Raw genomic sequence first — 14508 nt, forward strand, 5'->3', positions numbered from 1 at the left:
AGCTTCGACGCGCGTCACATAGGGGCGAGGGCGTCGGCGAAACTGTAGCGAATAGCCTCTTTCTATAATGTCTAGCACCCACTTCAAAACCCCCGGGTAGCCTTGCCCATGCATCTGCACGAATGGCTAGGGGCTGAATGCGGAGCGCGCTCTGGTCGCTCAGCGACAGAGGGGCTTCGGTGTGCTGTAACATAAGCGTCGCGCTTCGAGGCAGGGGGCGCGCTGATAACAGCGGGCAGATTGCCCGCGCTCGACTCCTTTGCGGTGGTCAACCGAGAGGGGAGGGCTGGGCGAGTCCCGTAGGACCTGTCATGTCTATGTGTGAATGTGGGCGCGGGATAGCGGGCACATTTACAACACTGAGAGCATTGTCCGCCTGAGCAGAGCGAATGCACGTTGGTTTTGTTTTTACAGAAACCTTGAGATATGCGGAACGTAGTGTTTGTGGGCACTGGGCAGTGGGCACATTTACCACGTTTAATGCGCAATCGACCTGGGTCGATTTCATGTGCGCGAGCCCTGTGTGACGGGCTGTGTTTGTGTGTAGGAATGAGCACTGGGCAGTGGGCATTTCGTCTACATTCGTAACACCATCGGCCGTGGCCGGGACACCAGAAAATACACTCTTATGGGATTTATCTGGGTAGCCGTAAAAGCGGCGTTTGTGTGCAGGCAAGCGGGCTGCTTCGCCGACTTGTTTACTGCAGAATACACTGGAACAGTCGCATTTACTGGAACTGAACGAGCGAGAAGTTGCCATAGAAACAGAGAGCGTCAACATGCTGGCGTTTGTTTGCAGGCGTGCGTGTATTACAGCAGGCTTGTTCACTGCAATATTGACATTTCCAGTCGTCTGAACTTCAGAGGCGGAAACCATAGAAACAGAGTTTGGGTGCAGGCGAGCGGGTTGTACCACGCGCTCGTTGGCTGCAAAATACACATCTGCAGTCGCCTTTTCAGGGAACTGCCAGAGCGAGAATTGACGGCAAAAATTTGTTTTGCCGGTAGACCCTTGAATCCGATCGCGGGTCTCTCGCGCGAAAACCTGATGATCTACCACTGGACCACAGAGGAAGACACATAGACATTCAGTAGCGCGAGTATTATCAAAGAGCGTCAACATGCTGGCGTTTGTTTGCAGGCGTGCGTGCAAAACAACAGGCTCGCTCACTGCAATATTGACATTTCCAGTCACCTGAACTTAAGAGGGGAATGAGAAATGTGTCAGGAGTGGAGGTCGGCCCGGCCGCAGCGGGGCTAAAAACACCCTTTTCTCCTTTCGCCAGTGACGCACGGGAACCATAGAAACGGTGTTTGGGTGCAGGCGAGCGGGTTGTACAGCGCGCTCGTTGGCTGCAAAATGCACATCTGCAGTCGCCTTTCAGGGAACTGACAGAGCGAAGCATTGGCGGCATAATATATCTGCCGTTAGACCGGGATTCGAACCCCGGTCTCTCGTGCGAAAAACCTAAGATTCCGCCACTGAGGTGTATAGATGCGTGAGCATATAAGAGAGCGTCAACATGTTTTCTTCAGCGTTTGCTTGCAAGCGTGCGTGTTACAACAGGCTCGTTTGCTGCAATATTGATATTTCCAGTCGCCTAATCAGGGAACTGAGTTCTCTTTTCGCCGGTGAGTGACGCGTGAATGGGGCGCAAGGGCAGGGTAGCTTTCTTGTAACGTAAAGAAAAACTAACCCCGATCGTCCGCTTCCAGCCTCCCTTGTGAACGGCGCAGTTTGCGCGGCTCGAACAGAGGGAGAGAGAAAGCTAGCCCCGTGACCGTCCGCTTCTGACATCCCCTGTGAACGGCGCGGTTTGCGCGGCTCGAACATCCCCCAAAGCAGGCAAGGCAAGCGGGCGAACCGGCGAGCTTTGCGGGTTGGAGGGGGGCGGGGGAGCAGTCTCGGAGAAGGATGCCAGAGTCACCATAGGCAGTAACTGGCTCGCAGTGAGGGCGGTCACCGTCAGCGAGCGCGAGAGCTGCGTGATCCTCAGGAAAGGGGCGTCTTGAAAAAGACGCCCGGGTCTTTTAGTGCAATGAGAGTGTGTGTCGCGGCTGCGAGCACACACACATACACGAAACACAGTAGCAGAGAAAGGATATAACGCCGGATAGCGCAGCAGGAAGGCGACTGAAGGCGGCGCGGCCAGCGGCTTCAGAGTGTCGACTCGTCCCGCTGAAAGGCTTCTTCAGACGGCGCGGCTTCTCTCCGGATCCAGCGATGCGAGAGCTTCGCTGAAGAGATGAAAAATCAGTGAGCTAGCCTCTCGAAGCTATATTTATAGTCCTAGACCACGCCCATTCTGGCGGGACGTGACGTATTGGGCGCGAAGCGCCCCCATTGGAGCTGACGTCACGAAAAGGCCTTATCGATAGGCTGCTGCAGTTGCCGCAGGGCAGCCAATAGGCGCACAAGCCGTCTCGCCTGTGTCTGCATGCTGCCGCAACGCGTTTTACATTATTTCAAAATTAAGGATAATTTTTGGCTTCAGTATCTCGCGGAAAAGAGATTTTCCCCTAGCGTAAGACTTACGCAGTACGAGAGTACCTCTCGTAAGAGAACAGGTTTAATAACGGTCACCGTCGGGACGCTTGGCACTCTTTTTTTTAAACAGGATTGGCGCGAAATGCGCACTAATACACATTCACTGTACATGTTATGTGGTTTATTTTATAGGTAAACTATCTTTGTAGTGTTAAGAGACGGACAGGTGTATGGGATATACGGCGATTGTTTTGTTTTTTTACCTCTGCCGTGCGTTAGACGCGTTAGAGAAAATGGTCGCAGAGAATGCATTAGAGAAAGAGAGTATTTTCAGCTTGACACTATCGCTGTTTTTCTGCACTAAACAAGGGAATTTTGCCAAGATATTTTCAGAGATAAGAGAAAAGATGTTATAGAATAATAATTTAATGAAAAAATACATTTGATAAAAAACTGACATTCAAAATATTTTGGAATTTACTGAAAACGGCCCAGCGCGACATCCGACGGGTTTTCCCAGATCGCATCACAAATAAGAAATAAAGAAATAAAAGAGGCTCAGTACACAAGCATGTAGTCCGCAGTTGTTGCTGAAGTTATGTGACGCAGCGGTGTCTGACTCCCAAAACGCCAGATCCGTCTGGATGAAATGCTGATACGATACAATTTTTTTAAAGTATACAGCTAAACACATCTCCGTGTGGACGAGGCCTAAAATTCAAGCACGGTTAATGCAATGCATTTATTTTTTCAATTAGTGCAATTCAACAAGCTTTTTTGTTTCAAATACATTGTCATTATTTTACTTCCATACCCTTCATATTATTAGAAATTAAGTTTCAAATCAACCTTTTTATGAACTCTACCCTTGTATTTAGATAATGCTGTAGATAGAGCTTTTACAGTATATTCTTTTATAAGACAAACACTGATATACAATAAACTCCAAATAAGAACATGTTTTCAAAATCATCCATGTTAATACATTAAATATAAAAGCAGAAGCACTTACATATTGTTCTTAGAACATATATTTTAAATTGTATGTAACACTTCTCATTTCCTCAAACATTAGTGACACCATTAACAACACCATCTGTGACAAATTCTTTAAAGTAATTTTCTGCTTACTGCGCATTTCATCTTTTCCTTCATCCTGGTCGTTACTCTGTGTTGGAGGTACAGTTGTGTTCTTAATATCTCTGCGTTCAACATTTTGATAAATGTCCTCTGAATCCATTATTCACTGTGTCGGACAGTACGTCTTCACAGATGAGCTGTGATCTTTAGAGTGATGAGTGTTTTTATAGTAAAGTTAAACCTTCACTGGAAGTGGTGTCATTTCACACTGGCCTTCGAGAAGAAAAAAGATTTGCAGTCCAACTTATAAACTCCCTGCAGACTCATACTGTGTTTGTGGAGGGCCTTTTGTGGTTTTGCTGCTTGTGTTCGTGGAAAAGCTGTCTTCAGCAATTTTCTGGAGGTTTAGATGTTCTTATTTTTAAAATAGGAATTAAAAATACTCAAATAAATAAATACACTTTTCTGTGAGTATTTTGCACTTACTGGTACAAATGCATTCTTTCCGGATCAGAAAAAGTCACTCATTAGTCGAAACTTCTCATTTGTCAACGGATATAGTCACCGAACCTGTTTTCATAGAGTTGTCCTCATTTTAAGTATCTTCACTCTTCTACACACTGGAAATGGGAATTAGAAAAATGTTGGATCTGTGCCTTTGAAACAGGCTTTTTCTTAAAATGTTTTATACGGCCTCAAGTGACAAATGTAAAACTTTCTGAGCGATAAACAGATTAATTAAACTAGAATTACAATTCCTGCAAGTCCACAAGTTCTCGAATAGACTGTCCACTGTGTGAGAATGATCTTTAGCCCCCTCTAGTGTATAAACATAAGCACACTTTCAATCATTCAGCTTTAACAGTGTTTCTTTTATGAGACACATGAAGTCCTTTTCATTTCTTAAACTGTTTTATTTTTAGTTGCAATACTGTGATGCTCAGTGACAGAGAGGATGATTATCAGAAGAACAGAGACATTGAATGGATGCCTTCATGTGTACATCTATTCATCTATTACTCTTTAAAAACCTAGATAGCAACATATTATAGTTTCGGCCCAGATCCGGACCACATCTGGGCCGTGTGGAATCCAAGTGTACCAGATGTGGGCCGGATCTGGCCAACACTATGTTGCTGTCTGGGAATAACCTATTATAGGGGTAGAGTGGGGGGAAACGCCCCCCTGAGGTAAAACACCTCCCACCTGTTTTTTCCCAAAATAACCACTAGAGGGAGTCAAGATGCATTTTTACTGTTGCTATGGAGAAGAGCTGACACTAGCAACGTATTTGAAGAGAAGAGGATTACATGGTAAGTGCTTTAATTTTAAGAAATTAAACAAGTGTTTAAGAGAATATTGTTCTGCAGGATATCACAGTGATGTATGATAGATGAATAGTCTGTAGTTTGATAGCATATGTTATTTATAAGGAATATAATTACATTTTAATTTTTTTTTTTTTTTTAAGTCATAGCTTGTGGAGTAAATCGGCCCCTACACTGCCAGAGGGCATAGTTTCTCTCTATCATAATTACTATAATAAAATATTTCTCTCTATCAAATCCTTTGTTTTACTCTTACTGCAGTGGTAAAACTAGGTGGTAAAATCTAAATATTTGAATAAAACATGAAAAATTACCTCAAGTGAGCATTAGCTTGCTAGCACAGTTAGCTCACTGTTTGAAGGTGGTTAGGTGACCCTATGATAAAACATAGTGGCTTTTAATGCATTTATTGAATATATTTCACTACATAAATATACTAATTTATAAGTTTAGTATTAGGGTTTTCTGTTTGTCTTGGTGATAGTGGTAAACAAATACATCAATTATCAACCCCATATAGGCCTAGTGTAGAAATCTCATCCTCATATATATTTTTTTCTCTCCTTATAGATGCGGATATATAAAAGAAATAGTAACCGTGGTGCTTATACAGAGCAAGCTCTACAAAATGCCCTCAGAGCTATTGAAGAGGGAACAGCTTTGAAGGCTGCAGCCCATCAATTTGGAGTCCCCCCCCCCCACGTTTTGGAGCCTGGATTAAAGTTGTTTAGGCCACAAAACAGTTTTTACGTCATCATTCGAGCTCCAGTTAATTGATCACATTCAATCAATGGAGAGGGCATTGTTTGGGCTTTCAACGATGGATGTAAGGAGGCTGGCCTTTGACCTGGCAGAGAGGTTAGGCTTGAACCATTGTTTTAACTCAGAGCGCATGATGGCAGGAAAAGACTGATTTTATAATTTTCTAAGGAGACAAGGAACCCTGTCTGTCAGGACTCCACAGGCGACGAGCATATCTAAAGAGCTTACTATAATTTACCTTCCAGTCACTTGAAGTTGGTCATTTAATTTGTATTACAACCTCTATTACTGTTAGGCTACTGTCATTGTCATCATCATCCTCTTCATCATCTTATTCATCACTAAATTTTGTGCGTGTAAAAACATGTACTATTAAGCTATATATACTATAAAGCAACATATTATAGTTTCGGCCCAGATCCGGACCACATCTGGGCCGTGTGGAATCCAAGTGTACCAGATGTGGGCCGGATCTGGCCAACACTATGTTGCTGTCTGGGAATAACCTGAAAGACAGGGATCCATTTGGACTAATTCATGTAAATACAGCCGACACTATGTTGCTGTCTGGGAAACTACAACAAAACAATCAACAGCCCAAAAATTTGCCAAAAGAAGAAACAACAAATTACTGACTTCATAAATGTAGCATTTCTTCTTTAGATTCCAGCACATGTACTGTTTGGAATTCTACATTTGAAATCGATCACATGATTCTCTGAAAACAGTACAAATTACAGTTATTCTTTAGAAATAGAATTATATTACTGTCAAAGGAACTTTCTTAGGTGTAAATGTTAGTGCTTGAACACAAGTACTGTACGTCTGTAAATTGTATAAAATGTCTCTCTGCTGCTTTGCCTTGGGCTGGAGGAAATATCTCACCATAATCACACATCAGGCAGTAAATGTAAGAACGAAATATAAAAAAAAAAAAAAAATTCCTTTGGTAATAATGTTATTGACCATTTTATTATATTTATATTATATTGACCATTTAAAGAGAAAACAATTCAACTCAAAAGTTTCAAAGGCATACAACAGCATAACACAGTGAATTATTGCAACCTGGGACACTTCAGACTTCTGTAGTTTATTGGCTCATGATAAAAGCTAGAATAAGATCATAACAGCAACCCAGACAGCAACAGTGTCGGCCCACATCCGGCCCAGATCCGGTACACATGAATAACACACAGATGTGGGCCGGATCTGGGCCGACACTGTTGCTGTCTGGGAAGACATGAACACATTAGAGGTTTACCCAATCTGATGTTATAAGTTTATTAAAGCAATAATTTTTTTTGGACAGTTTTACATTTTCCTTTTATGCATTTCAATTTGTGATTTTTTTTTTTTTTTTATGTGATAGAAGATTATAAAATTAAATTGATACCAGTTTGAATAAAATAAAATTATCAGACTGTTTTAAAAGATAGGAACCTCAATCAGAAATTTTATAATCACAATAAGATTGATTCCATAAAATAATACAATTAAAAACATGACAATACAGGATTAACCCTATTTCTCACAAACCCCTTTCCTCTTTTCAGAGCATGGGAGATCATTCCAGTTCTGGATGGAGTCTGAAGGCATCAGTTCAACACAGTCCTCGTCTCCTGCATTATTTGGCTCATCTTTATTCCAAAACCTGAATAACATGTGGCAACAAGAGTAAATTTAGCACAGAAGCAAGAGCAAAAGAGAAAGGGCAAAAACTTAACAGAGAGAATAGTTTTGTTTTGCAAAAAATCTTTGGTTGTGGTGTTTGTGGAAGAGTTGTGTCTTCAGTTATTTTTTAGAGGTTGTGAGTCTCATGTTTGAAATACATTTGCACTGGTTTTATCTCTTACCCTTGATTCAGTGGTGAATTATCCACCCATTTCATGATCCCCTCGTTCTCAATGTCAGACAAACCAATCCACACTCTCTCCTTGATGAATGAAGTTAAGTGCCTCTGTGTGTGAATATAAACAGGAATAATGGTACGTTTACACTTCAATGATGTACTAAAAATGAAAAAGCAATGATCTGATCTGTTTATCATGTAAAGGCCACAGCGATGTCAAAACGATCCCTGTTCACACGGATATAAGCGAAAACGACTAAAAAGTTGTATCGCTGTATGTATTGGCGATGTCACTTTGTGACTACACACCTATAGACAAGTAATACGTAGGCGACTATGCGTATTTACACATTTTCACAAATTTGCGTTTTTGTAGTTTACACAAACTACAAAACTTGCACTTTGAAACCTGTTTTCAAAAGTTTGCATTTTCAGGCCCACAAAAAGCCGTTGTCATGTAAATAAACACTCAAAATGCATAATAAGTTTCCCTATTTTAGTTGAAAACGGTGTGTCGTGTAAAGAGTGTGATTCCTCTCATTGATTAACAGTCACTCACACAATCTCACCTGCTTCTCTTCAGTGTTGATAATGATCAGATCAGCTCCTCGATCTCTGCAGAACTGCCTGCTCTCAGACCAGCTCATTGGTTCATTGGGTTTGAACAAACAAACAAGACCACACAGATTTCCTAAGAGATTGTTTAAGATCCAAATTTTTTAAATGGATTAAAATAAAGACAATTATGGGAAAAGAATCTACAAACAGATTGGTACTGACCTTGTTTAGATTTTTCCTTCTTCAGTTCTTCACTCAAAGACGTGATTCTGGTCTCTAACTCCAGTTTCTTCTGACTCAAAGAGTCAACATTTCCCTGTAACTGGTCATTTTCAGCAGTGAGATTACTAACTCTGGTCTCCAGTTCTAGTTTCTTCTGATTCAAAGAGCTGAAGCTGTTCTTCAGTTGTTCTTTTTCAGTCATTAGATCAGTGTAATTGTGCTGTAAGCTGATGATAGTGTGATTGAACTCTTCAACTGTGTTCTTGTAACTCTTTAACAGGTCTCTCTCTGCTGTGATGGTGATGTACAGTGTGATGAAGACCAGCAGAAGAACACAAATGAGCCCGAGACACACTGTCTTCAACACCAAACTCCTGCGTCCTCCTTACAAACAGAGACAAAACACACACATATCAGTGTATACACTTCTATGGAAGTTAAATAATGACAAATATATTTGAAACAAAAAAGCTTATTGGATTGCACTTATTGAAAAAAATGCATTGCATTTACAGATATATTACTTTTTGTTGCATTTTTATAGGCTGAAATTCAACATGGTCATATATTTATTCTGTGAATATTTCAATTCAAAACATTTCACACACATTTTCATTATTAAAAATTAAATAATCCACATTCACCTTTCAGATTTCACTTCCAAAATATTCAGTCTGTTTAAAAATACAACCCATAATATTTGACAGGCAATTTTCTGTCCATTTAATTTCCCTTTCACAAATTCAGTGGTTCAAACTCGACAGAAAATTCAACAGTGCACATCTGGGAACTGCAGGAATAGCAGTAGAGTGCCGATGCATAACCTCCATCTGCTGTTATTCTTCCTCACCAGCAGGGGGTGCAAGTGGGTGATGATTCCAAGATGGCGCCGCGGATGGCTGCCTCGGTGTGGAGCTCTCCAGTTATTGTGTTGTTTTTGTTGGTTTGTTCTGCGTTTAGTCATTCTTTTCCTATCAGTTTCACCAAAGACGAACTACTGGACATTAGGAAACACACACCAGACAACTTTTTCACAGATTTTGATTACTCAGACGTTTTACTGGACATTCTCGTCGGAGGGGCAGCGGTGTTGTTCAAACGCGCGGTCAGACGCAAACGCGGGAAGCGCGCTGGCGCGCTGGTTAAACTCCGCGAGCGCGGCCTCCGCACTGCACTCCCTAGTATTCATCTTGCGAATCTCCGATCTCTTCCTAACAAAATGGACGAACTTCTTCTCCTCACCCGCACTAACAAGGATTTTTTAAACTCCGCTGCTCTGTGCTTCACTGAAACCTGGCTGAGTGAAGCCATACCGGACAACGCACTACATCTGCCGGGCTTTCAGCTGTTCCGAGCGGATCGCATCGCGGAACTAACGGGGAAAACGAGAGGTGGTGGATTGTGTTTCTACATTAACGAAAGTTGGTGTTCAGATGTAACAACACTGAAGAAGATGTGCTCTCCTAATTTAGAGGCACATTTCATAAACTGTAAACCTTTCTACTCGCCGCGGGAGTTTTCCTCATTCATTCTCGCGAATGTTTACATTCCTCCAGACGCGTGTGTGAGCGCGGCGATACAACAGCTGGCTGAACATATAGCTGAAATGGAACAAAGGTACCCAGACTCTCTTTTAATCATTCTTGGGGATTTTAACAAAGCAAATCTCTCCCGTGAACTGCCAAAATACAGACAGCATGTTACATGTCCTACCAGAGACAGTAATATATTGGACCACTGTTACACCACGATAAAGAATGCGTATCACTCCGTCCCACGGGCAGCTTTGGGGCTCTCTGATCATTGTTTGGTTCATCTTATATCGACCTACAGGCAGAAACTGAAATCAGCTAAACCTGTAATAAGGACTGTAAAAAGATGGACCAACGAAGCAGAGCAGGATCTACAGGCCTGCTTCGATTGCACTGATTGGACTGTTTTTGAAGCTGCAGCCACCGATCTGGATGAGCTCACAGATACTGTAACATCATATATCAGTTTCTGTGAGGATACATGCATTCCTACCAGGACATTCTTATCATTCACTAATGATAAACCATGGTTTACTGGGAAACTCAAACAGCTTCGTCATGCCAAAGAGGATGCTTACAGAAGTGGGGATAAAATCTTGTATAACCAGGCCAGAAACAGACTGACAAAGGAGATCAGAGTTGCTAAAAGAAGCTACTCTGAAAAGCTGAAAACCCAGTTTTCAGCCAACGACCCGGCATCAGTCTGGAGAGGCCTGAGGAACATCACCAACTACAAATCACCATCCCCCCGATCTGTGGAGAATCAACAACTGGCTGACACTCTCAATGCATTCTATTGCAGGTTTGAGAAGCCCAGACTCACACCTCACACCCGCTCTGATGTGCACTTCACACATCCACCATCACCTCCTGCAACCCCTCTCCTCCCCCCTTCTGCCATCCAACCTGAGCTTAAGGTCTGTGTGGAGGACGTGAGCCGAGTCTTCAAAAAACAGAAGACTAGGAAAGCTTCAGGCCCAGACGGCATCTCATCTGCTTGTCTAAAAGCCTGCGCTGACCAACTGGCCCCAGTCTTCACGCAGATCTTCAACAGATCACTGGAGCAGTGTGAAGTTCCCTGCTGCTTCAAACGCTCCACTATCATTCCGGTTCCCAAAAAACCTAAAATCACTGGACTTAATGACTACAGACCTGTCGCTCTCACGTCTGTGGTCATGAAGTCGTTTGAAAGACTGGTGTTGGCCTATCTGAAGGACATCACTGGACCCCTTCTGGATCCCTTTCAGTTTGCTTACAGAGCAAACAGGTCTGTGGATGATGCAGTCAACATGGGACTGCACTATATCCTGCAACATCTTGACAGACCTGGGACTTATGCACGGATCTTATTTGTGGACTTCAGTTCGGCCTTCAATACCATCATCCCTGATCTTCTCACAGCCAAACTGACTCAGCTCTCCATGCCATCCTCAATCTGTCAGTGGATCTCCAGCTTCCTGACCGACCGGCAGCAGCGAGTGAGACTGGGGAAGCTCACATCCAGGACCCTCACCATCAGCACTGGCGCCCCCCAAGGGTGCGTTCTCTCCCCACTGCTCTTCTCCCTGTACACTAATGACTGCACTTCTAAAGACCCCTCTGTCAAGCTCCTGAAATTTGCAGACGACACCACCGTCATCGGTCTCATCCAAAATGGTGACGAGTCTGCTTACAGACTGGGGGTTGAACAGCTGGCTGTCTGGTGCAGCTATAACAACCTTGAGCTGAACACGCTCAAAACAGTGGAGATGATTGTGGATTTCAGGAGAAAATCCCCAGCACTCCCCCCTCTCACCATCATGAACAGCACTGTGGAAGCAGTGGAGTCATTCAGGTTCCTGGGCTCTACCATCTCTCAGGACCTGAAGTGGGCAAATCACATTGACTCCATTGTGAAAAAGGCCCAGCAGAGACTGTACTTCCTTCGCCAGCTGAAGAAGTTCAATCTGCCACAGGAGCTGCTGATCCAGTTCTACTCAGCCGTCATTGAGTCTGTTTTAAGCACTTCCATCACTGTCTGGTTTGGTTCAGCTACCAAATCGGACATCAGGAGACTACAACGGACAGTCCGGACAGCAGAGAGGATTATTGGTGCCCCCCTGCCAACCCCCCAGGACCTGTACTCTTCCAGAGTGAGGAAGAGAGCAGGTAAAATCATCACAGACTCCACTCACCCTGGACACCCCCTGTTTGAACTGTTACCGTCAGGACGGCGACACAGATCACTGGCCACAAGAACATCCAGGCACAGGAACAGTTTCTTTCCACAGGCCATTTCCCTTCTGAACACTTAACATGCCCCCCAAGGCATATGCCTGCAAGTGCAATACTCCCACTGTCTAGTGCAATATTCTCTTAACTCAGGTGATATTTATATTTATATTATTCATACTACTCAAAATACTGTAAATATGTTCATAATCTGTAACATGCACTAGACTCCCACTGTCTAGTGTAATATTCTTTAACTCAGGTGATATTTATATTTATATTATTCATACTTCTCAAAATACTGTAAATATGTTCATAATCTGTAAATGTTTATTCAGACTAAACCCAACTGTGACCCCTTTTTTTTTTACTTTTTATACTATTTTTATTTTATTTTTTTTAAATATATTTTATTCTTAGAATTTGTATTACTATGTTTCTTGTTGTATTTGTATTTGTATATGTGCACTGGAAGCTTCAGTACCAAGAAAAATTCCTTGTGGGTGCAAGCACACTTGGCAATAAAGCTCTTTCTGATTCTGATTCTGATTCTGATTCTGATGAAGACCAGAGAGTCATTCATTCACAAAAATGGATTTGCAGAAATGGAGCAAGCAGTATTTGCAATGATTATCAGGGCCAGTATATATGCAGGAAAGCTGATAAAGACAAAAAAATCTGTGTTTACGTTTAAAGGAATACGCCGACTTTTTGGGACTTTAGTTTATTCACCGTATCCCCCAGAGTTAGATAAGTCCATACATACCCTTCTAATCTCCGTGCGTGCCGTAACTCTGTCTGGCGCACCCACCGTTAGGCTTGGCTTAGCACAAAGACTGGAGGTAAACGGCTCCAGCTAGCATTCTGTTCCCAATAAGTGACAAAATAACGCCAACATTTTCCTATTTACATGTTGTGATTTGTATAGTCACAGCGTGTACAAATAACAAGGTCACATGAGACACAACCATCTTCTAACCGTATACATACTGGGAACTATATTCTCAGAAGGCGAAGCACTGCTATTGGGCGGAGTGATTTGCTCGCAGCACCTGAGAAGCCCCATGCGGGAGCAGAGAGTTCGCTCAGAGTGTTGTGCTAATGGGCTGTGATATATAGTTGATATAAGTAAACTAAACAACCAAGAGAAAAATAAGTCTACCTCAAATGTACATCTGTACATCAGCATTGGGGGAAGGATGTTATAATCTTGTTTGCGGTAGAGAAAGCTGCTTACATGTACACAGGGAAAGTAACTGTGAAGACTTAAACGTAAACACATCTTGTGTCTTTATCAGCTTTTCTGCATATATACTGGCCCTGATAATCATTGCAAATACTGCTAGCTCCATTTCTGTAAATCTGTTTTGTGAATGAATAACTCTCTGGTTCTCTTACGAGAGGTTCTCTCGTACTGTGTAAGTCTTACGCTAGGGGAAAATCTCTTTTCCGCGAGATACTGAAGCCCAAAAATTATCCTTAATTTTTGAAATAATGTAAAACGCGTTGCGGCAGCATGCAGACACAGGCGAGACGGCCCGCGCGCCTATTGGCTGCCCTGCGGCAACTGCAGCAGCCTATCGATAAGGCCTTCTCGCCGCCAAAACGGGCTTGGCCTTGGGCTATAAACATAGCTTCGAGAGGCTAGCTAACTGATTTTTTATCTCTTCAGCTGAGCTCACACATCGCTGGATCCTGAGAGAAAGAAGCCGCGCCGTCAGAAAAAGCCTTTTCAGCGGGACGAGCCATTGCATCTGAAGCCGCTGGCTGCGCCGCCTTCAGTCGCCGTTCCTGCTGCGCTATCCGGCGTTATATCCTTTTCTCCTCTATTGTGTTTGTGTGTGTGTGTGTTCACCGCTGCGACACACGCTCTCATTGCACTAAAAGAGCTTTTTCAAGATGCCCCTTCCTGTGGCTCGTACCGAGCCCCACTCAGCGACGGGGACCGCCATGTCATCGCGTTTCCTGCCTGGGTGAGAAACATGCAGCTCTCGCGCTCGCCGACGGTGGCTGCCCTCACTGCGAGCTGATGTCCGTGGCGACTCTGAGGACTCGCCTGGCTTCTTTCGTCGAGACTGCACCTCCGCCCGCTGCGGTGCCGCGCCGTAAAGCGCCGTACTCAGCGGGTCCCGGAACCTCCTCCAACCCGCAAAAGCTCGCCCGTTCGCCCGCCAGCTTCGCTCGAGTCTCTCATTGACGGACAGCGGCCGCCGTCTGCCGCCGCTTCCGTCATAGATGACGACGAAGAAGCCGCGTTAATGGAGGATTACAGCTGCTGAATGGTCGCCCCTCTCCCTCTGTTCGAGCCGCGCAAACTACGTCATAGGAGAGTTTCCCCGCGCTCAGTTCGCGCGTGTCACTCACCGGTGAAAGGAGAAAAGACTGTTTTAGTCCCGCTGAGGCTGGACCAACCTCCATTTCTCAGTTCCCTCCTAAGTTCAGGCAACTGGAAATGTCACTATTGCAGTGTACGAG

The 14508-nt window shown here is 43.7% G+C and overlaps 2 protein-coding genes across 2 annotated transcripts in view; one reads left to right on the top strand and one right to left on the bottom strand.

Annotated features, from left to right (window-relative positions):
• LOC309493832 (CD209 antigen-like protein 2) overlaps positions 1-14508 on the top strand; it is a 161701-nt gene that overhangs the window by 61428 nt on the left and 85765 nt on the right. The window lies entirely within an intron of this gene.
• Positions 1-14508, bottom strand: part of LOC309493736 (uncharacterized protein) — a 115842-nt gene that overhangs the window by 21628 nt on the left and 79706 nt on the right. The window contains exons 5-8 of the mRNA XM_082162954.1: positions 8291-8674; positions 8080-8201; positions 7515-7618; positions 6612-7312 (exon numbers count right to left, since the gene is read on the bottom strand). Of these exons, the coding sequence (XP_082019080.1) occupies positions 7183-7312; positions 7515-7618; positions 8080-8201; positions 8291-8674 (740 nt within the window). The 3' untranslated portion in view covers positions 6612-7182. Of the gene's footprint in view, positions 7313-7514; positions 7619-8079; positions 8202-8290; positions 8675-14508 lie in introns of the transcript that reaches the window.

Source organism: Leuciscus leuciscus (assembly GCF_965113295.1).
Source record: "Leuciscus leuciscus genome assembly, chromosome: 3".
In the NCBI taxonomy this organism is placed as follows: Eukaryota; Metazoa; Chordata; class Actinopteri; order Cypriniformes; family Leuciscidae; genus Leuciscus; species Leuciscus leuciscus.